Source organism: Anomaloglossus baeobatrachus, chromosome 6, assembly GCF_048569485.1.
Source record: "Anomaloglossus baeobatrachus isolate aAnoBae1 chromosome 6, aAnoBae1.hap1, whole genome shotgun sequence".
NCBI lineage: Eukaryota > Metazoa > Chordata > Amphibia > Anura > Aromobatidae > Anomaloglossus > Anomaloglossus baeobatrachus.
The window spans coordinates 472,908,812-472,931,680 of record NC_134358.1 but is presented as its reverse complement, the minus strand read 5'-3'; the positions used below and the strand labels follow the sequence as shown (position 1 = coordinate 472,931,680).

Genomic DNA, 22,869 nt, shown 5'->3' with positions numbered 1-22,869 from the left:
GATGTTTTCCTGCAGTTTCCACTAGTATAAAGTCTACAATAATGCTCACTACTCCACAATGGAGGGGCCAGAACCAATACCAATAAGTGTAAATTTAAACAAACACCAAGTAGTCGCAGGGCGATAAATATATATACTATACACAAACTACAATGGTAGTGATAATAAGATATAAATCTTTATTGGGAATACATACAGCAATATTGAGACCAATATAAAAATGATGCACAGTAAACATTCGATGGCCGGATGACACAAAGTATGATGGAGTGATGTAAATCAACCAAATCAACAGCCTATCATAACACTTATCATAGCAAGGTTTGCATATATATGTATATATATATATATATATATATATATATATATACACACATACATATACATATACACACACAGACACACACACACACCAGGGAGCCCATAATAAATAATTAATAATTATGTGAATATATAAGGTCCCTCAAATGAAGGGAGAAACTAGTGCCAAATAAGGCTACCTGAGTATGAAGTAAAAAAATGACTACAAGCAAATACTCATAAAAATAAATAATTATAAGAACGCCAGCAGGTATAAAAGGGCAGATGTTAGAGAAATATAAAGGCTGTGTAGACCCAAACATGATATGAGACCCAATTACATGCAATGCATACTACCTAGAGACACCTGACGCGCGTTTTGCCTTGGCTTCTTCCAAACGCCCTTAGAAGAAGCCATGGCGAAATGCGCAGGAGATCTGTGGTTACTGCTCCAAGATGTTTAGAACATTCTCCCTTTCTTCAAAGATTGTGCAAATGTACCTAGAAAAATTGAAGTGTTTTGAAGACAAAGGGTGATCACACCAAATAATCATTTAATTCAGATTTCTCTTACGCTATTATTTTGCATATATAAGGCTGGGACCCAATAATGCATCCACCACATACACCTGACAGCCATGACACCTTGTGGCAATTAATGAGTGTATGTGTTTGCCGTAACACCTGTAATTCACCTGTCAGATGCACATGATTGCATATGAGCTGGCGTGGCATGTGACCGCAGCATACTAATTATTAGGATTAGTAATGTTAGTAACAGCAGACAGTTTAATTGGAAGAAAAGTCCACAGACAAATTGCCAAAAATAGCACAAGATATCACACAAATAATACAATCTGTATAATGAATTATTATTTCTACTGAATATGAAGCGGCTATGAGGTTACCAATATGTTTTCACCAAAAGAATTTTAACAATCCCATTAAAACCTCAAAATGCCTGTTACTTATATTTGATTCATATGGTGAAAGATTAGAGGTTACATGGGATCGGATTAGTCTTTTTGTGTTTCGGTTTCCTGGCTTACAATGGGGATCGGCCAGCACGCCTCATATGTCTGTTTTATTAAGTACTTGTATTAACTAATTAATAACAATTCTGGGGCATCTTTTCTTATAATTTTACAATGTGATGGTCCTCTGTTATTCCTTTTAGAAACACATTAATACATTGACAATCAGGAGGTGAATAGGGTGTGCCCTGCATATTCTGACACTAGTGTACTTGTAGACTGTGAGCCCTCGCGGGCAGGGACCTCCGTCCTCCTGTACCTGTCTGTGCCTTGTATTGTTTATGATTATTGTACTTGTCCCTATTATGTATACCCCTTTCACATGTAAAGCGTCACGGAATTGATGGCGCTATAATAATAATAAATAATAATAAAAAATAATAATAATGTATGAGGTTAAGGAATTGCCTAGCTGTCAAGTTGTTTATACAGTACATTGCCAAGAGGAAAAATAGCGGGACATCCCCAGTTCCAAAGTTAAGTCAATAGGAGGTAATCTGCAATAGCCAGGAGCAACTGTAGAGGTGGTCGTCCCTACACCTTTATATGTTGCCTACCTGTACTGTGAAACGTGTTTTGTACTTAACCCCTTCACGACCGTGGGCAGTAAAATTACGTCCTATTTTAACGTGACTTAACGACCAGGGACGTAATTTTACTGCCTAAACTTCATTTGATTGCCGTGGCCATAGCAACGGCTTTCAAATGATGTCCCCTGCTGTTTCTTACAGCAGGGGACCTTTGCTTGACCCCAGGGGGGGCGGCATCGCCACCCCCTATCGACGATCGATGGGATTGGCTGTTCAAATCTGAACCGCCAACCACATCGTTCGCACTAATTTCGGCAAAAATAATGCCCGAATTAGTGCGATACTGTGAGATCCAGCTATGAGATGCCGCAGCTGCTGCAGCATATCATAGGTGGACCTCAAACATGTCGCCCCCAGCCCCTGCAGCACTGATTGGAGCAATCGTGCTATGACGCGCAATCGCTCCAATCAGTGTGCAGTGGGGCGGTCTGATCTGCCGGTGGCCGCCTCCCCAGGCCTGTGCTGGCCTGCGAGCCCTCCCCCAACATGTCTGCAGCGTGCAGTGGCTCCTACTTGTGGTACCACGCCACCGCTGCTGCCCCCGCCGTAGCTGAGGTCACCGCTCCTGCTGCACGTGAGTACTGTGCTCACCTTGCAGCCCGTGCGCGCTCCCGTGGTGCCCCTGCGCGCTCCCGTGTTAGCCCCTGCCCGTGCCCCCCTGCGATCTGCCCCCCGACATCCTGATCTGCTCCCCCCCGACATCCCGATCTGCTCCCCCCGCGATCTGACTGCTTCCCCCATTATCTCTATTCTGCTTCTGCAGCTCCCTCTCCGGTCTCCCCCTCTGCTCTCCCCCCTCTCCCTCTGCTCTCCCCCCACTCTGCTCTCCCCCCCTCTGCTCTCACCCCCCCTCTCCCACTCTGCTCCCCCCCCTCTGCTCTCCCCCGACGTCCTCTTACCTGTCTTCACCGGCCCGATCACATCTGCCTCCATCGATGCGTCCTTCCTGGGCATTCTGCTGATCTGCCTGCTGCTCCTGTAAAGCTGTGCCTCCTGCAGCTCTTCTGGTCAGTGATCCTCTGGGTACTGTGAGTATAACTTTTTTTTTTTTTTCTGTATCCCCTGTCCATTTTTACACCTCATCCTTCCGTGCGTCCCGCTGAGTGCTGATCAGGGATGCAGATAACGTATCCGCATCCCTGCTCAATTTTTGGCGGGACGTTTTTTTCCGTATCCCCGACGCTTTTTGTATCGCATCCGTCCGTGCGTCCCGCCAAGCGCTGATCAGGGATGCAGATAACGTATCTGCATCCCTGCTCAATTTTTGGCGTGACTTTTTTTCCATATCCGCAACGCTTTTTGTATCCCATCCGTCCGTGCGTCCCGCCGAGCGCTAATCAGGGATGCACATAACGGATCTGCATCCATGGTCAATTTTTGGCGTGACTTTTTTTTTTACGTATCCCCGACGCTTTTTGTATCGCATCCGACCGTGCGTCCTGCAGCGGCCGATCAGTGCACTGCGTCTGTGCGTTTGAAAAGTCAAATGGCGCTCCTTCTCTTCTGAGCCCCGCCATTTGCCCAAACAATTACTTTCCACCACATGTGAGGTATCTACGTACTCAGGAAAAATTTCTCAATACGTTTTATGGTGCATTTGTTCCTGATAGCCTTGTGAAAAAAAAAAGCTACCTAGTTGAAGCAACCGTTTTGTGGTAAAAAAAAAAAATTCTTTTCACGGCTCAACGCTATAAACTTCTGTGAAGCCCCCAGGTGTTCAAAGTGCTCACCAAACATCTAGAAAAATTATTTGAGGGCTCTAGTTTCCAAAATGGGGTCATTTGTGGGGGAGCTCCACTGTTTAGGCACCATAGTGGGTCTCCAAACGTGACATGGCGTCCGCTAATGATTCCAACCAATTTTGCTGTCAAATGGCGCTCCTTGCCTTCTGAGTCCTGCCGTGCGCCCAAACAATTACTTTCCACCACATATGAGGTATCTGCGTACTCAGGAGAAAATGCACAATACATTTTATGGAGCATTTTTTCCTGATAGCCTTGTGAAAAAAAAGCTACCTAGCTGAAGCAACCGTTTTGTGGTAAAAAAAACAATTTTTTCTTTTCACAGCTCAACGCTATAAACTTCTGTGAAGCCCCCAGGTGTTCAAAGTGCTCACCAAACATCTAGAAAAATTATTTGAGGGCTCTAGTTTCCAAAATGGGGTCACTTGTGGGGGAGCTCCATTGTTTAGGCACCTCAGGGGGTCTTCAAACCCCACATGGCGTCCGCTAATGAGTGCAGCTAATTTTGCACTCAAAAATTCAAATGGCGCTCCTTCCCTTCCGAGCTCTGCCGTGCGCCCAAACAATTGATTTTTACCACATATGGGGTATCAGCGTACTCAGGAGAACATGCACAATAAATTGTATTGTGCACTTTCTCTTTTCTCTCTAGTAAAAATGAAAATTGTATGGCTAAAGTAACATTTTTGTGTTAAAAAGTAAAATTTTCATTTTTTCCTTCCACATTGCTTTGGTTCCTGTGAAGCACCTAAAGGGTTAATAAACTTATTGGATGTGGTTTTGAGCAGTGTGAGGGGTGCAGTTTTTAGAATGGGGTCACTTTTGGGTATTTTCTGTCACCTAGGTCTCTCAAAGTCACTTCAAATGTGATGTGATCCCTAAAAAAAATTATTTTGTAAATTTTGTTGGAAAAATGAGAAATTGCTGATGACTTTTGACCCGTTCCAACTTCCTAACGGAAAAAAAATTTGTTTCGAAAATTGCGCTGATGTAAAGTAGACAAGTGGGAAATGTTATTTAGTAACTATTTTATGTGACATATCTCTCAGATTTATGGGCATAAATTTTCAAAGTTTGAAAATTGCGAAATTTTCAAAACTTTCGCAAAATTTCCTAAATTTTCACAAATAAACGCAAAAAATATCGGACTAAATTTACCACTGACATGAAGTACAATATGTCACGAAAAAACAATCTCAGAATCGCCAGGATCCGTTGAAGCGTTCCAGAGTTATAACCTGTCAAAGTGACACTGGTCAGAATTGCAAAAAATGGCCCGGTCATTAGGGTGTTTTAGTGGCCGGGGGTGAAGGGGTTAAAGTATTACATTGATTGTTATAAAAGTATGTTAATATGTAAATGCTGCTAGAAGAGTGTAGGTTCTCGATGTAAAAGAGTCTGGGCCATTTGCCAGTGGGTGCCATCTCGTGGGCAAGTTGAGCAGTGGTAGATTATGGATAAGATAGGATAGGGTTAAGTTGAGTTAGAGGAGAATTAACAGGTGGCAAGTGGCTTGGCTACTGGTGCAGCCATCTTGGGGTGCCAGTTCTGAATAGGGTTTAAGTAAGAGAAGACATGACAACTGTGTCAGGGCCAGTCAGGGAACCCTCAAGTAACCTTGAGAGGTCCAGAGCCGATGGCTCACCCTGGTGAGTTCAGGGAAGTTGTACGACTAGACAGCTGTCGGGGCCCAGGAGTAGACAATGGTGTAAGGAAGAGGGGGAATGGAGACACAGGCCCAGCACCCTGATGATGACATCCAAGATAGTGGGGATTGGTTGAGACGGAGTACCCCACCCTAACAGACACAGCATAACCGTTAGAAGTGAGGCCAATCTCTGTCATAGCGGTGTGAAGAATAAACTGTACAAGTTTGGTTTGCTAGAAGAACTCTGGTGTTGTGTGTTTTACTAATTCGTCTATGATGGGAATCAGCATCAGAGTGATGGACACCGGTCTAAAGAAACTAGTGAGTGTCGCACCCCCATCCACAAGTCATACACACACACGGGCGCTCCTTAGGAAAGAAGCGCAAAGCCCGTATGGCCTCGCATTCGTGCCTTCCTTCACAACCACTACAAAGTGAATGGAGCTGTGCTGCTTGGGCTCCATAAACAGTTTAGATTCAATAACAGCTGATAGAGGGGTAGAGGGATGGTGCACGTTTCGGACCCCCACTGATCTGATATTGATGGCTTAGCCTGACCATAGGTTTTGGTATTATACTTAGTCTCTGCTTATATACAGATTTTTATTATAATTGTTATAATGCCTTCCAAGCCAAAAAGCGGGTCTGCACTTAATTAATGTACCAACTGATTAATTTAGATCTTAGCCGTCCATAGAAATTATAACAGACATTAAAACTGCAGACGGTGGAGACCTCAGAAATGTTTAGTCTCTCCACACTGACAGAGTGACAGAGTTATGTAGCTATACTGTTATTATAAGTGTAACCTTCTGTAATTCTGTAGAATAGAGAGCACTAATACATGGGAACAGGTTTATAAACTCTGTCCTGACTATAGTGATAGAAGAACAAAACTCCCAAAATCTGGCATCTTCAGTCTTCTCTACACTCTACAAAAAGTGAAATGAAACGAAGCCAATTACAACAATTACTGTATGTTTTTTTTATTTAAATGGAATTACAATTCTGGCATCAAATAATCTAAAACGTATGACAATCTAGCAAAAGAACTAAAGTACATTAATAGGCAAGGTTATTATGAGAAGATGCTTATTGCTTTGGGTCCCAAAAATGGGATATCCATAGATCGCATAATGGAAGTTATCAAGTTCCAGCTTTAAATGGAGTAGCATTACTGCTCCATACTGAGTCCTAAGCCCTGGTACACATTAGACTAATTTTGGACAATTCCTCAGTATCGACGGGTTCGGCACACAATCTAATGCACATGCAGACCCCAGAAAATTGATTGTCAGGGGAGTTAACAATAGAGATGATCGAACCTTTGGAAGTTCAGTTCAAAGGACACAGTCAACCTTAAAAGTTCGGATTGTGACCCCGACCTGATTCGAACCTCAATGGAAGTCAGTAATTGGGCAGTTCATGGCTCCACCCACATGCTGCCAGCCATAAACAGATCACTTCTGGCGGAGGTTGGGTTTTTCCAATTAATCTTTTGGGGTGTGTGCACACTGCATCTGATCACGCTGATTTCACCCCCAGTGTGAGCAGATCAAACACTGAACGCTGCTCACACAGGGCTGAGCATCACTCATACTCAAGGACAGCACTGCTCACTTAAGTGGTTTGCATTCGTAACTCACTCAAACTTCGAACCTGAACTTTGTTTTTTTGGTAGACGGTTTCCGAAACCAAACTCCGAACCTAAGGTTCGCTCATCTCTAGTTAAGAATCCGCCATGTCTGATTTCATAGGGCCAATCCTTTTGTTCTCCCGGAGATGAGCAGATGTCTAGTCGGCAGCTCTCATAAAGAACACAGGATCTGTTTGCTGAGCGAGCAGTATAGAGAGACGTCTGCGATGGCTGAGGACAGAATGAACATTTGTGTCTGGCGAGCTTCAGAGACTGGTGGTTATGGGCGTTATACATAATGAAGTGGTAGGATGGATGCTCATCCAGGGCTCCATTAAAAAAAAAAGAGCCTATTGATAGGTGGAGGGTCCCACTGGTGAAATAAACAGTAATCAGCAAATTATCATCTATACTGTAGCTATGTAATCAGTTGGAATTGCAGCACAACCTTTAAGCCCAGTCATCTGGGACATTTGTACTAATATTCTGGGACCTTTAAGAGCAGTATATGTTTTTTTTAATTAATCACTGTATCGTGCTATGATCCAGGTGCATTTCCACTGTTCAATATGCACCACTAGACACAAAATTTAATGTGAACTAGAAAATCCAACATCGTCTCAGCTGTAAAATGGTTTGAATCAAACAATTCTCGGCCACTGACAGTATGAAAGAAGCCCATGTACATTGTGGAGCTGACATCCAAATGCCTCCATTTGCCCCTGTGCAGTCATTCTGCACAAAATGTGCCCTGTAGACTACTGCTGCTTAGCCTGAGCTAAATTAGTCAGGTACATGCAGACTGTTCTTGCTTTGTCATTAGTAATTTTGCATACAAAAACCGTATAGATAGATAGATAGATAAATAGATAGATGATAGATAGATAGACATAGATAGATAGAATTAAATTTAATCTGTCAAGATTTTACTGACAAATTTGATTGGTATGTCTGTACAGATTGTACAACAACAATAAAAATGATACCTGTTTTGTAGTAATCCGAAATAGCTGTGCTGAGAACTTTAGCTTTGAAGCCACATGCAAATTAGCTTGGAAGTGCATTTGGGATGTAGATAGAAGAGGGAGGAGGAGGCAGAGCTCTGCCTCTAGCTCCTTCTGTGCCTCTAGCACCTCTCTCTGCCGCTAGCTCGTCCCTCTGTCTCAAGCTTCTCCCTCTAGCTCATCCATCTCCCTGTATCTTCTCCCTCTGACTCTAGATTCTCCCTCTTGCTCGTCCCTCTGTCTCTAGATCATCCCTCTTCCTCTATCTTCTCCCTCGGCCTCTAGATCATCCCTCTGCCTCTAGCTCATCCCTCTGCCACTAGCTTCTCTCTCTTGCTCATCCCTCTGCCACTAGCTTCTCCCTCTTGCTCGTCTCTCTGCCTCTAGCTCATCCCTCTGCCTTTAGCTCATTCCTCTTCCTCTATCTTCTCCCTCTTGCTCGTCCCTCTGCCTCTAGCTCATTCCTCTGCCGCTAGCTTATCCCTCTGCCGCTAGCTTCTCTCTCATTGACTCTATGTCCTCCTTCTGCCTCTAGCTTCTCCCTCTTGCTCATCTCTCTGCCTCTAGCTCATCCCTCTTCCTCTATCTTCTCCCTCTTGCTCGTCTCTCTGCCTCTAGCTCTCTACACTGCCTCTAGCTCGTCCCTCTTCCTTTAGCTCCTCCCTCTGCATCTAGCTCCTCCTTCTTCCTTTAGCTTCTCAACCTCCCGTCATCATAGAATCTCCTCAGTAACAGCTGCCACCTCCTATCTCAGTAATGGGAAAGTCTTCTCTGAATACAGATTTTACCTCAGAATTGAGAAGTTTGATATTAACTGATGAATTCTGGCAGAGCAAGAAGTAGATTTATCTAATAAAATATATTACAAAGTTGCTTATTTTCATGTGTACTACTGATTTATGAATTAAAAATTAAAACCATGGTTACACTTTAAGTGTACAATGCAATGTACATTAGATTAATCTATTCCTTGGTAAATCTTTAAACATTTCCAGAAACACTTCTTTTTAAACCATCTTCCTTTAACCCCTTAGTTTCATCATCAAAAATATCTTGAATGCTGGCATATATATTTTGGGAAGGGTATTAAAAGGCAGCAGGGTGCTGGCCTGTGTGAGAAGATATAGCGAGGGATAACTGGGAAAGGGCTGAGCTGGATGACGCCATTTTAACCCTTAGAAGGATACAGAGCTGGGGCGGCCAGACTGAAACCATGGGTTGCCTTACTGCATCCTTGCCATTTGAGGATTTACCACTCATCATAAGCAAATACATCACATAATTAAAGTAAATGCAGAAAGTGAGGGATACATAAATGGCAAGTCAAAAAGATATTTGTTTCTGTAATAGATTAAACTTCCCAGAAGATCAAGGATCTAGTTAGAATTCTGCACATCGCGGTCTGTAACTTTATTACTATTGACGGGGCAGCTGCGGCCGGCTTTATTGATAAGATGCAATAAAAGGAGTCCCTGGGTGTCTAGGACCATCGTACTATGGAACTATCACCAGCATGTCTATAAAAACCCTTTCCCATCTTTTGTGTGGATGTTTATATACTGTCCTTTAATGATTGTATTCCAATGTAACAGGTTTCTAAGGGTAATAATAGTTTGGTCCCTTAACCTAAAATGGTGTGAAAAATTCTAAATATGACACCGAATGCAAAAATCTAAGTAGTGTTATCATAGGGGCGTTTTCTATTTCACTAGACTATAAACATATTTGATAGTGAATACCCAACCAGTAAAACAAAGATTTTCAGGAACTGATTTTAACCCCATATGTGCTGACAATGTAATTGCTGCCAAACTGAAACATATATTCGATGTCAGACCTTTCAACACAGGGAACATCAAAGGAAAAATAATAAGATTTTTGATACCTTTAATATTGAGTGTCGATACTGAAATCTGTCATTTAGCTGCCAAATAACCAACGTGTCAATAAATAAAACAGGATCACTATTCCAAAATCAATTATCTCCCCCTCTATTGTATGAAGCACCTTTTCAACAATTGATACTAATGAAAAGACTATAGACTGTGAGCCCTCGCGGGCAGGGTCCTCTCTCCTCCTATACCAGTCTGTTTTGTACTGTTAATGATTGTTGTACGTATACCCTCTTTCACTAGTAAAGCGCCATGGAATAAATGGCGCTATAATAATAAATAATAATAATAAATAATAATAATAATAAAAAGACAGGATTGTAGAATCCCCATTAGTTGTACTGACAAATTGGAGGCCACTTTAACCCCACGAGAAAATTCCATTAATCTTAAGCATCGAGGTCCAATGTAAAAATCTCAATTTCTACTCGAACCCTGCTCCTGGCTCACAATAACCTGCATGTGAACTTGATTTGATGCCAGTCTGCTATGAATCAGCATAAAACGTATTCTCCATATTACCTACGTAATATATATGTGTGATATGTAATTACATTATTTGTATGCAACTGACTGTAGATTTCTGTTCTTCTGCTCAGTACCATGTAAAACCAATCATTTTACACCCAGACGGTGATAATTGCCACTAGCAATCAAGTCCAGGCATCACTGATCTGAAGTGTGCTCGGATTTCATTAGAAGATATAACTTATTTGACTTTCCTACAGTACCTAATAATCCATAAAGAAACCAAAACACATATGGCTTCGGGGAATAACTAGAAAATTAGGTGGCCATTGGGGAACAGGATGAACTTTTGAACCAGAGGAACAGTGAGGGAGAAATATTAAGCAGAATGAGAGATTCCTAATGCATATAGAAATATAGCGATGTGACCTTTTCGGTACCTTGGAAATTACATTAGCATTATGAAAAATACTTATCATGTTTAGCGCTCATAATCTATCAGTTTATATACTTTTGTTTGGTGCGAACCACAAAGAAGGAGTCAAAAGGACAAAATAACAATAAGATTTAATAACAGACCTCGCCGTGACCTGGGCTAATTTGGTTTGGCTCATTGTGAAAATGCTGCCTGCTGGAGAGTTAATAGAGATGGGGTGACAGTTGAGGGATTGTTGAAAAACAAAATATATAAATATTTGAATTTTTTTGTTTACAAATTTTAAATTTAAACTATTTAAAACAGACCGCGTATAACGTGCCAAAATAACGCATTGTATAGAAACCAGCGCTAAAACTGTGGCGTGAAAGCAACCAGACATGATGTAAGGCCAGGCCTCATTCATTGTATTGTACCCATGTTTAACTATTTGTGCTCCAGATGTAACACTCAGACGTCCTAGTCAACATGATCAGTACGGCGACGTTCGGCAGATCTCCAAGACTTCAAGTTGTTACATTCGGAGACTGAATAGTTAAACACGGCTACGATACAATCTAATGGTTCCAGTGATAGATATGTGAACCGGGCATGTGGCAGGTTTGCAGCCACTCACTCTATATACCTTTTGAACTTAGTATTTTTAATACAGTCATAAAATCTGAATTCACATTAAATCAGCGGATTTTACAGTCATTATTACGGACTTATCGTCAAATGATATTGTTCATACAATAAACATATATTAAGTCCCGACCTTATCTAAATCTAATAAGCGAGCATTTAGGGAGCCGTTTTCAGTTAGTTACTGATGAATACTCCACTAAAGCAAAATAGTGCTTCATTTCAAGTGCAAGTAAATCATATTTGGGCAGAAGAAGATGGAATATTCTAACTGCTCCCATATATAGGGGTAAAGATGACAAAATCTTTTTCCCTGAGTCGCCGAGTACAGTATTTATTACACATCCATGCAGCTCACTTATCCCTGTTCTGCAATAGACATAATTTTATACCCCATAAAGGCAATTTATGTATCCAACGGGAATGATCTGGAAAACATAAAACCTTGAGTGCTGTGTTGCAGGAAGCATATTTTAGTTTGGCAATTGTACTTAGAGACAGAGCGGCCCTGCCTGATCATCATATCATGTCACAAAGCATTACTCAATCATAACTTTATAACCAACTTATAATGCTTTCAATCGCTGCATGTAATTAAATCGCAGGAGACTATATACAATGCCCATGGAAGTTATTGCAAAATATCATTTGCTAACTTTTCCTAAACGGTTCTTTATATACAGCATCATCAATTATTGCTGTTTAGAAAAAATAAAATGTTAGCATAATGGCAGGCTAGGAGGAAAGTATTCTCTGGCATTGTCTCCTGCATATAAAAGCAGGGTTCTGAATCCTGTAGAAGCAAGTGTTACATTTTTATACTTTTTTTTTTACTTGTAAAGTGTATAATTCCACTAATATCTATCAAAGTTTATAACACATAACACTATAAACAAAGTTTATAAAATTATTATTATTAGTATTATTATTATATAATTATTATTAATATATAACACAACACTATAAACTAAAGTTATAAAATTATACTATTATTATTATTATATCATTATTATTATTATTATTATTATTATTATTATTATTATTATTAGTATATAACACATAACACTATAAACAAAGTTTATAATATTATACTATTATTATTAGTAGTAGTAGTAGTAGTAGTTGTAGTGGTAGTAGTAGTAGTAGTAGTAGTAGTAGTAGTAGTAGTAGTATATAACACAAAACACTATAAACAAAGTTTATAAAATTATATTAGTAATTATTTTTTTTTATTATTATTATTATTATTATATAACACATTTAACAATGTTAGCATTGCAAATTATAGCTCTGCAGATTAGAGAAAACAATCATAAAATAAAGAAAATAAAACAAATCATAAAAGTAAAGCTACTAAGATGATCAGTTTTGGTTTTTTTTTTAAAACAAAAAAAAAAACAAAAACATTATTTTACTTGTACTATCATATGAGTATTAGTACAAGTAAAATTGCAAGAAAAAAAGCCTGTAAAAAATTAAAACAGAATATAAAATAAATAAATACAAGATAAAATAATAATAATAATAATAATAATAATAATAATAATAATAATAATTTGAATAATATAAATAAATGAGTAATCCAATGTATTATTTTAATTAAAAACATAAAAAAAAAATTGTAAAGCTATAATTTTTAACAGATTGTTTTCTGTTGTTTTGGATATTTTAATTAGGTTTATATGTAATTAACTATACATTGGTAGCATCATTATAGCTTTTATCTATCAGGAACAATTAGTAATTTTGCTTGGTACATATAGATTATACATGCAATACTAAAAATACATAAAACTCTTGATATTAGCATTAAGGAACTGCAAGAAGGTCTGATAATATCTATTTTCTTTATTATATTGAACAATTAAATATGTGAGGGAAAATTATATGTGCAAACCACAAAACAAATAACGTGATCCCAATAAACAGCTATTTGAAAAACATTTTCAGGAAAATAAAATCAATTTTGTTTAAAGGGCCACTAGAGGGAGCTCTTCAGTTCTTAAAAGATTCAGAGTAAAGGAAAACATGCTGAATATGTGAGCTGTATCTCTGTATTTTTTTAATCTATTTCTGAAGTTCTGTTATTCTATTTCTAGTATCTTGTCACTCCTACTTAGAAGGGAGAACAGTATATCTTAAAGTAAACAGAAGCATACCGTCAGAAGGCAGCTCCTCATCTCTATCTCGATCTGAAGTAAGAGAAGACGTATCAGGGGGGCGAGGAGACCCATCCAACTCTTCCGCATCCTCTAAGTCTCCTAGAGAGAAAGAAAAGAAATGTCAGCTTGAATAATACATACAGAGAGAAATCTGTTTCATCTTTTAGTTTTATTTAGTTTTTCAAGGTGCAAAATATGTGATATTAAATGTGAGAAGAATGAAGAATTTTTACATTTTACTAATACTAATTTTTTTTTTTTTTTTAAAAAGTAAACTAACTTTGTATAATTTACATTATATATATAGTCTTAGCTATTTTGTGACTAATAATATATTTCAGAAAAATTGATCAAAAGTGACTACTCTTATAACTGAACTCTCCTTTCTGCTGCAGTAAATCATTGAAAAGTTAAAATATTGATCTTTGTCATGTGATGGCCTGTAAAGAGCCCGACTTTATGCAATTAATGAAGTAGAATCCTTTGAAAAATTATTCTCTTAATGATCAAAGCAAAATATGAAAAAAGAAACAATTTTGTGATGCTGCAACCACAAAACCCCATAATTATGTTTTATTTTTCAGGCATATATATATATGTATATATATATATACATATATATATATATATATATATATGTATACACACAGTAATATATATATATATATATATATATATATATATATATATATATATAATTGCCTTATTCTGTCTGTCTGTCTGTCTGTGTCTGTCTGTCTGTCATGCTTCAAAATTGTGTCCTTCCGGTGACATTGTGTCCTTACGGTGACACAAAGCTGATTGGCCGCTGGGCTCGCCATGGCCCCGCCCCCCCACACGGATTGGCCTCTCGCCCCGGCTCTCTGCAGGCCCCGCCCCCCTCACGCAATGCACGCTCGCTCTGGCCCAACTGACACGGAGCTCCGACTCCCAGGTGAGTACACACACACATCACACTCACTCTCACACACCTCACACATCACATCCACACACTCACAACATCCTGGGATATCGCTTGCTTCTACACCGGCTCCGTCAGGATCCCAGCAGCGCCAGACATAACCTTGCAATGCTGGGATCTTGACGGAGCCCGTGAACGCTGGTAACCATTATACACATCGGGTAACTAAGGTCCCTTAGTTACCCGATGTGTATCATAGTTACCAGTGTACACTGGCTCACACTCACTCTCACACACACCTCGCACATACATCACATCGCATCCACACACTCACAGCATCCGGAGATATCGCTTGCTTCTCGGCCTCGATACTGTGCTGTGAGCTTCCAGGACCTGCCGGAGGATCACATGGCCAGAAGCATGTGGTATCTCCGGATGTTGGGAGTATGAGCGCGTATGTGCAATATCGTCAGTGTGTGTGTGCGTGAGTGTATGCGATCGGGTGTGTGTGAGTGTATGCGATCGGGTGTGTGTGTGTGGGTGTGTGTGGGTGTATGCGATTGGATCTGTGAGTGTCGGCAGAGGACCACGGCGTGCTGGAGGAGGCTGGGGGGAGAGAGGCTGATCCTGGGGAAGGCTGGGATGGGGAGGCTGATGCTGGAGACAGAGAGGCTGATGCTGGGGACAGAGAGGCTGATGCTGGAGACAGAGAGGCTGATGCTGGAGACAGAGAGGCTGATGCTGGAGACAGAGAGGCTGATGCTGGGGACAGAGAGGCTGATGCTGGGGACAGAGAGGCTGATGCTGGAGACAGAGAGGCTGATGCTGGGGACAGAGAGGCTGATGCTGGAGACAGAGAGGCTGATGCTGGAGACAGAGAGGCTGATGCTGGAGACAGAAAGGCTGATGCTGGAGACAGAGAGGCTGATGCTGGAGACAGAGAGGCTGATGCTGGAGACAGAGAGGCTGATGCTGGAGACAGAGAGGCTGATGCTGGGGACAGAGAGGCTGATGCTGGGGACAGAGAGGCTGATGCTGGGGACAGAGAGGCTGATGCTGGAGACAGAGAGGCTGATGCTGGAGACAGAGAGGCTGATGCTGGAGACAGAGAGGCTGATGCTGGGGACAGAGAGGCTGATGCTGGAGACAGAGAGGCTGATGCTGCAGACAGAGAGGCTGATGCTGCAGACAGAGAGGCTGATGCTGGAGACAGAGAGGCTGATGCTGGAGACAGAGAGGCTGATGCTGGAGACAGAGAGGCTGATGCTGGGGACAGAGAGGCTGATGCTGGAGACAGAGAGGCTGATGCTGGGGACAGAGAGGCTGATGCTGGGATGAGAGAGGCTGATGCTGGGGACAGAGAGGCTGATGCTGGAGACAGAGAGGCTGATGCTGGGGACAGAGAGGCTGATGCTGGAGACAGAGAGGCTGATGCTGGGGACAGAGAGGCTGATGCTGGAGACAGAGAGGCTGATGCTGGAGACAGAGAGGCTGATGCTGGGGACAGAGAGGCTGATGCTGGGGACAGAGAGGCTGATGCTGGGGACAGAGAGGCTGATGCTGGGGACAGAGAGGCTGATGCTGGGGACAGAGAGGCTGATGCTGGGGACAGAGAGGCTGATGCTGGGGACAGAGAGGCTGATGCTGGGGACAGAGAGGCTGATGCTGGGGACAGAGAGGCTGATGCTGGGGACAGAGAGGCTGATGCTGGGGACAGAGAGGCTGATGCTGGAGACAGAGAGGCTGATGCTGGAGACAGAGAGGCTGATGCTGGAGACAGAGAGGCTGATGCTGGAGACAGAGAGGCTGATGCTGGAGACAGAGAGGCTGATGCTGGGGACAGAGAGGCTGATGCTGGGGACAGAGAGGCTGATGCTGGGGACAGAGAGGCTGATGCTGGAGACAGAGAGGCTGATGCTGGAGACAGAGAGGCTGATGCTGGAGACAGAGAGGCTGATGCTGGGGACAGAGAGGCTGATGCTGGAGACAGAGAGGCTGATGCTGCAGACAGAGAGGCTGATGCTGCAGACAGAGAGGCTGATGCTGGAGACAGAGAGGCTGATGCTGGAGACAGAGAGGCTGATGCTGGAGACAGAGAGGCTGATGCTGGGGACAGAGAGGCTGATGCTGGAGACAGAGAGGCTGATGCTGGGGACAGAGAGGCTGATGCTGGGATGAGAGAGGCTGATGCTGGGGACAGAGAGGCTGATGCTGGAGACAGAGAGGCTGATGCTGGGGACAGAGAGGCTGATGCTGGAGACAGAGAGGCTGATGCTGGGGACAGAGAGGCTGATGCTGGAGACAGAGAGGCTGATGCTGGAGACAGAGAGGCTGATGCTGGGGACAGAGAGGCTGATGCTGGGGACAGAGAGGCTGATGCTGGGGACAGAGAGGCTGATGCTGGGGACAGAGAGGCTGATGCTGGGGACAGAGAGGCTGATGCTGGGGACAGAGAGGCTGATGCTGGGGACAGAGAGGCTGATGCTGGGGACAGAGAGGCTGATGCTGGGGACAGAGAGGCTGATGCTGGCGCAGCATGGCGGATGGAGCACATTTGGGAGTGCGCAGCATGGCGGATGGAGCACGTTTGGGAGTGCGCACCATGGCGGATGGAGCACGTTTGGGAGTGCGCACCATGGCGGATGGAGCACGTTTGGGAGTGCGCAGCATGGTGGATGGAGCACGTTTGGGACTACGCAGCATGGCGGATGGAGCACGTTTGGGACTACGCAGCATGGCGGATGGAGCACGTTTGGGAGTGCGCAGCATGGCGGCTGGAGCACGTTTGGGAGTGCGCAGCATGGCGGATGGACCACGTTTGGGAGTGCGCAGCATGGCGGATGGACCACGTTTGGGAGTGCGCAGCATGGCGGATGGAGCACGTTTGGCAGTGCGCAGCATGGGAGATGGAGCACGATGGGGAGTGCGCAGCATGGCGGATGGAGCACGTTTGGGAGTGCGCAGCATGGGGGATGGAGCACGATGGGGAGTGCGCAGCATGGCGGATGGAGCACGTTTGGGAGTGCGCAGCATGGCGAATGGAGCACGTTTGGGAGTGCGCAGCATGGCGAATGGAGCACGTTTGGGAGTGCGCAGGATGGGAGATGGAGCACGATGGGGGGTGCGCAGCATAGGGGATGGAGCACATTTGGGAGTGCGCAGCATGGCGGATGGAGCACGTTTGGGAGTGCGCAGCATGGGGGATGCAGCACGATGGGGAGTGCGGAGTATGGCGGATGGAGCACGTTTGGGAGTGCGCAGCATGGCGGATGGACCACGTTTGGGAGTGCGCAGCATGGCGGATGGAGCACGTTTGAGAGTGCGCAGCATGGGAGATGGAGCACGATGGGGGGTGCGCAGCATAGGGGATGGAGCACGATGGGGAGTGCGCTGCATGGGGGATGGAGCACGATGGGGAGTGCGGAGTATGGCGGATGGAGCACGTTTGGGAGTGCGCAGCATGGCGGATGGAGCACGTTTGGGAGTGCGCAGCATGGCGGATGGAGCACGTTTGGGAGTGCGCAGCATGGGAGATGGAGCATGATGGGGAGTGCGCAGCATGGCGGATGGAGCACGTTTGGGAGTGCGCAGCATGGGGGATGGAGCACGATGGGGAGTGCGCAGCATGGGGGATGGAGCACGATGGGGAGTGCGCAGCATGGGGGATGGAGCACGTTTGGGAGTGCGCAGCATGGCGGATGGAGCACGTTTGGGAGTGCGCAGCATGGCGGATGGACCACGTTTGGGAGTGCGCAGCATGGCGGATGGAGCACGTTTGAGAGTGCGCAGCATGGGAGATGGAGCACGATGGGAAGTGCACACCTCTCCCCAACACACACACACACGCGCGCGCGCACTGCACAACACACCACACACACACACTGGGAACCACAAACTGCCCTACACAGACACCCACACACACAGACAACGCTGCACACACAAATATACGCACATACCGCACAACACACACATTGCACAAAACATACCTCCCTCCAAAACACACCACACACACACAAACCGCGCAACACACATACAACGCTACAGACACACAGCGCTCCACAAACAACGCAACACACAAACAACACCGCTCTCACCCCCCATCACACCCAGACAACATCCAGAACATGTACAGCGCCCTACACAAACACTTGGTAACTACACACAACAACATATATATATATATATATATATATATAACAAAAATCATACATGAACTACACAATACGTAAATTCTAGAATACCCGATGCGTAGAATCGGGCCACCTTCTAGTATATATATATATATATATATATATATATATATATATATATATATATATATATATATATATATATATATATATATATATATATATACACACACACAGTATATCACAAAAGTGAGTAGACATTTTTATTTTTGTAAATATTTTATCATGGGACAACACTGAAGAGCTGACACTTTGATACAATGTAAGGCCCCATTCACACGTCCGTGAAAATCATGCACATGTTACACGGACATGTCAAAGGTGCGTTTTCCCCTCCATAAGCCATGTTTATGGCACACGTGTGTTCTCCGTGTGTTATCCGTGATAACACACGGAGAACGAGAACTTTCTACTCACCTGTCCCTGGCGTCGCTGTCCGTGGTGCTGATCTTCAGTCTCCGGTCATGCCGACTCCCCCCTGCTGCTGCTGCTGCCAGGCAGTGAAGTGAATATTAAATTAGCATAATGAGTGGCGGTCGGAAGCAAGTGACAGCAGCGGCAGAGACAGGAGGGCTGGAGAAGGTGAGCAAAGGTTTTTTTTTTCTCTGACACGTGAGTTTTCTCCGGCTCGTGTCACACGGGACCGCATCCACACTACATCTGTGTGGTCCATATGCTGGCCGTGTGGACACCTGTGATGCCGGAGAAAACGTGGACATGTCTACGTGTGGAACACACAGACGCATGTATGCTCCACACGTACACACGTTCCATGGCAAAACACACACGTGTGCGCAGACCCATTGATTTTAATGGGTCTACGTGTGCCCGTGTCTCCGGTACGTGCAGGAACGGACCTAACACGTACCGGAGACACGTGCGTGTGAAGGGGGCCTAAACTTGGTGTCCTCTAAATAACGCAACACACAGCCATTAATGTTTAAAGGGAACCTGTCAGGTCAAAAAAGCCTTCTAACCTACAAGCAGGTTGATGTGTGGCCAATTAACCCCTTCCTACTCATCCATCCCTGTGTTGTAATAATGTGTAATATGAAAGTAATAAAACACGTTTTATTACTTACATATTCCCTATGTAAATGAGCAGGTCTCTAGCCCCATGGGCGTCGCATCGCCCTGTGGGCGTGATACCATGGATTTACATGTGCAAAGTCACGTTTGCTCCTTCAGAATCCCGTGTCAGTGTTTAGACCATATGCTGCACACTGCATTAAATTGGTCTGCATGGCTGTCATCCAAGAAGGAAGTCTTTTCTAAAGATAGACCACAAACATTTTGCTGAAGACAAGCAAACTATGGGCATGGATTATTGGAACTATGTCCTGTGGTCTGATGAGACCAAGGTAAACTTATTTGGTTGAGATTGTGTCAAGCGTGTGTCGCAGCAACTATGTGAGGAGTACAAAGACAAGTGTGTCTTGCCTACAGTCAAGCATGGTGGTGGGAGTGTGATGTTTTGGGGCTGCATGTGAACTGACAGCTGTGGGGAGCTACAGTTCATTGAGGGAACCATGAATGACAACATGTACTGTGACATACTGAAGCAGAGCATGATCTTCTCCATTCAAAAACTGGGCAGTAGGACAATATTCCAACATGATCACGACCCCAAACACACCTTCGAGATGACCACTGCCTTGTTAAAGAAACTGAGGCTAAAGGTGCTGCACGGGCCAAGCATGTCTCCAGACCTAAGGCCTATTAAACATCTGTGGGGCATCCTCAAATGGAAGGTAAAGGAGCATAAGGTCACTAACATCCACCAGCTCCATAATGTCGTCATGTAGGAGTGGAAGAGGATTCAGTGGCTTCTGTGAAGCTCTAGTGAATTCCATGCCCAAGAGAGGAAGGCAGTTGAAAATAATGGTGGCCACACAAAATATTGACACTTTGGGCAGACCTTGACCATTTTCACTTAGAGCTGTACTCACTTTTGTTGCCAGCAGTTTAGACATTAACCCTTCATGGCTGGTTGATTTTGTGCTTTCCGTTTTTTTTGTGCCATTCTTCTTCCGAGAGACATAACTTTTTTATTTTTCAATTAATATGGTCATGTGGGGGCTCATTTTTTGTGGAACGAGCTGTACGTTTAAATGAAACCATGAGTTTTACCATATAATGTACTGGAAAACAGCAAAAAAATTCCAAATGCGGAAAAATTGCAAAAAATAGTTTAAGATATTTTATTCACTGTGATCGCTGTATGGTAAAACGGATGTGTCAGTGTGATGCCTGAGGTCGATGCAAGTTTGTAGACACTAAACATTTTGACCGCCTTTTATTGCATTTTGCTCAAAATCTGTGGCAACGAAAAAGCGTAATTTGGGTGTTTGGATTTTTTTGCTGCTACACCATTTAGCGATCAGAATAATTGACTTTATATTTTAATAGATTGGGCATTTCTGAATGCGGCGATACCAAATATGTGTATATTTTTTTTAACCCTTTAATTTTCAATGGTGCGAAAGGGGGGATTTGAACTTATGGTTTGTTTTTTTTAAATTTTTCAAAACTTTTTTTTAAACTTTTTTTATTTTACTAGTACCCCTAGGGGGCTATAAGGATCAGCTGTCTGATCGCTCATTCATTTCTCACGATCAGAGCAGCACCACTCAGACGATGAGGAATGATCATCTCTTATAACCGGCAGTACTCAGCTACTGGTTAAAGGACCTGAGTCATGTGAACTACAGGAGTCATCACATGACCCTGTGCTACGATGACAACCACCGGTTCGAAGTGATCCTGTCACGAGGCTTCCAGTATCGGGCGGTGAGTAAACTTCTACCGCTATCACCATTAATATAGCGCTGTCACATCTTGACAGCGCCATTTAAGGGGTTAACAGGTACGGGTGGAGAGCGCATCCACTCGTACCTGCCAGGCAAACATGTCAGCTGTACAAATCAACTGGCATGTGCGCAAGACCCTGCCTGCAGCCGCAGGGATGCAATATTACGGTTGTTAAGTGGTTAGTGGCTGTGTGGAGTTATTTAGAGGACACACCAAATTTACACTGCAAAGCCCGCTTTACACGCTGCAATGTATCTTACAATGTGTCGGCGGGGTCACATCGTAAGTGACGCACATCCGGCATTGTAAGTACATTGCAGTGTGTGACAGGTACGTGCGATTGCGATTGAACGGTAAAACGTTCATCGCATACACTCGTACCTGTCTCTAGAATTGCTCGTGAGATTGTTCATCGTACCCGGGGTAGCACACATTGCAGTGTGTGACACCCCGGGAACGATGAACAGATCTTACCTGCGTCCTGTGGCTCCCGGCCCACAATGCGGAAGGAAGGAGGTGGGCGGGATGTTTATGTCCCGCTTAGCTCCGCCCCTCTGCTTCTATTGGCCGGCTGCCGTGTGACGTCGCTGTGACACCGAACGTCCCTCCCACTCCAGGAAGTGGACGTTCGCCGCCCACAGCGAGGTCGTATGGAAGGCAAGTACGTGTGATGGGGGTTACTCGTATGTGCGGCACGTTCAACAAATTGAACGTGCCACACATACGATGGGGGCTTTGCAAATCGCAAACAAAATCGTATGCGAAATTGCAACGTGTAAAGCAGGCTTTATACAAGCTGTACAATGACTACTTTACATTGTATCAAAGTGTCATATCTTCAGTGATGTCTCATGAAAAGATATAATACAATATTTACAAAAATGTGAGGGGTGTACTCACTTTTGTGAGATATATATATATATATATATATATATTTGTGAGGGCCAGGGAGGACTGGTAGGCCCAGGAGGTGGATCCACTGGACCGAGCACCCCACCTGAGGGCAGGGTACACGGTAGCTGGAGCACTAACGTGGCGGGAACGGGTGCAGCTATCAGGAAGCAAAGACAGGACTAGGTCACAGCGTACTTTAAGGCAGTAATAGGAAACAGGAACAAAGACCTGAGCACCTAGCTCACAAGACAAGGCATAGAAACACAAGCGATGATCAGGCGCCACCCACATGGAAAGGCCAGTCATATATACTCAGCACAGCCTCAGGTCATTTCCTGTTGCAGCAGTGCTGGGGCTATAAGCCCAGGTGAGTGGGCGCGGCCCGGTCCTATACAGAACATTAGTCAGAATCAGACTCCTGAGACCAGGAACAGGACTCTGGGGAGCATGAGCGGGAATGGCAGGCGTGACCGGTGGACGCATGGACTGGATCAGTGGGTAAGGAGTGGTGCTGGGACACGGGGAGCGTGACAGTAC

The 22,869-nt window shown here is 44.0% G+C and overlaps 1 protein-coding gene across 3 annotated transcripts in view; it reads right to left on the bottom strand.

Annotated features, from left to right (window-relative positions):
- SKAP2 (src kinase associated phosphoprotein 2) overlaps positions 1 to 22,869 on the bottom strand; it is a 485,390-nt gene that overhangs the window by 320,358 nt on the left and 142,163 nt on the right. For all 3 annotated transcript variants that reach the window (XM_075315339.1, XM_075315337.1, XM_075315338.1), the window contains exon 4: positions 13,534 to 13,635. In XM_075315339.1, coding sequence (XP_075171454.1) covers positions 13,534 to 13,635 — 102 coding nt within the window. The remainder of the gene's footprint in view (positions 1 to 13,533; positions 13,636 to 22,869) is intronic.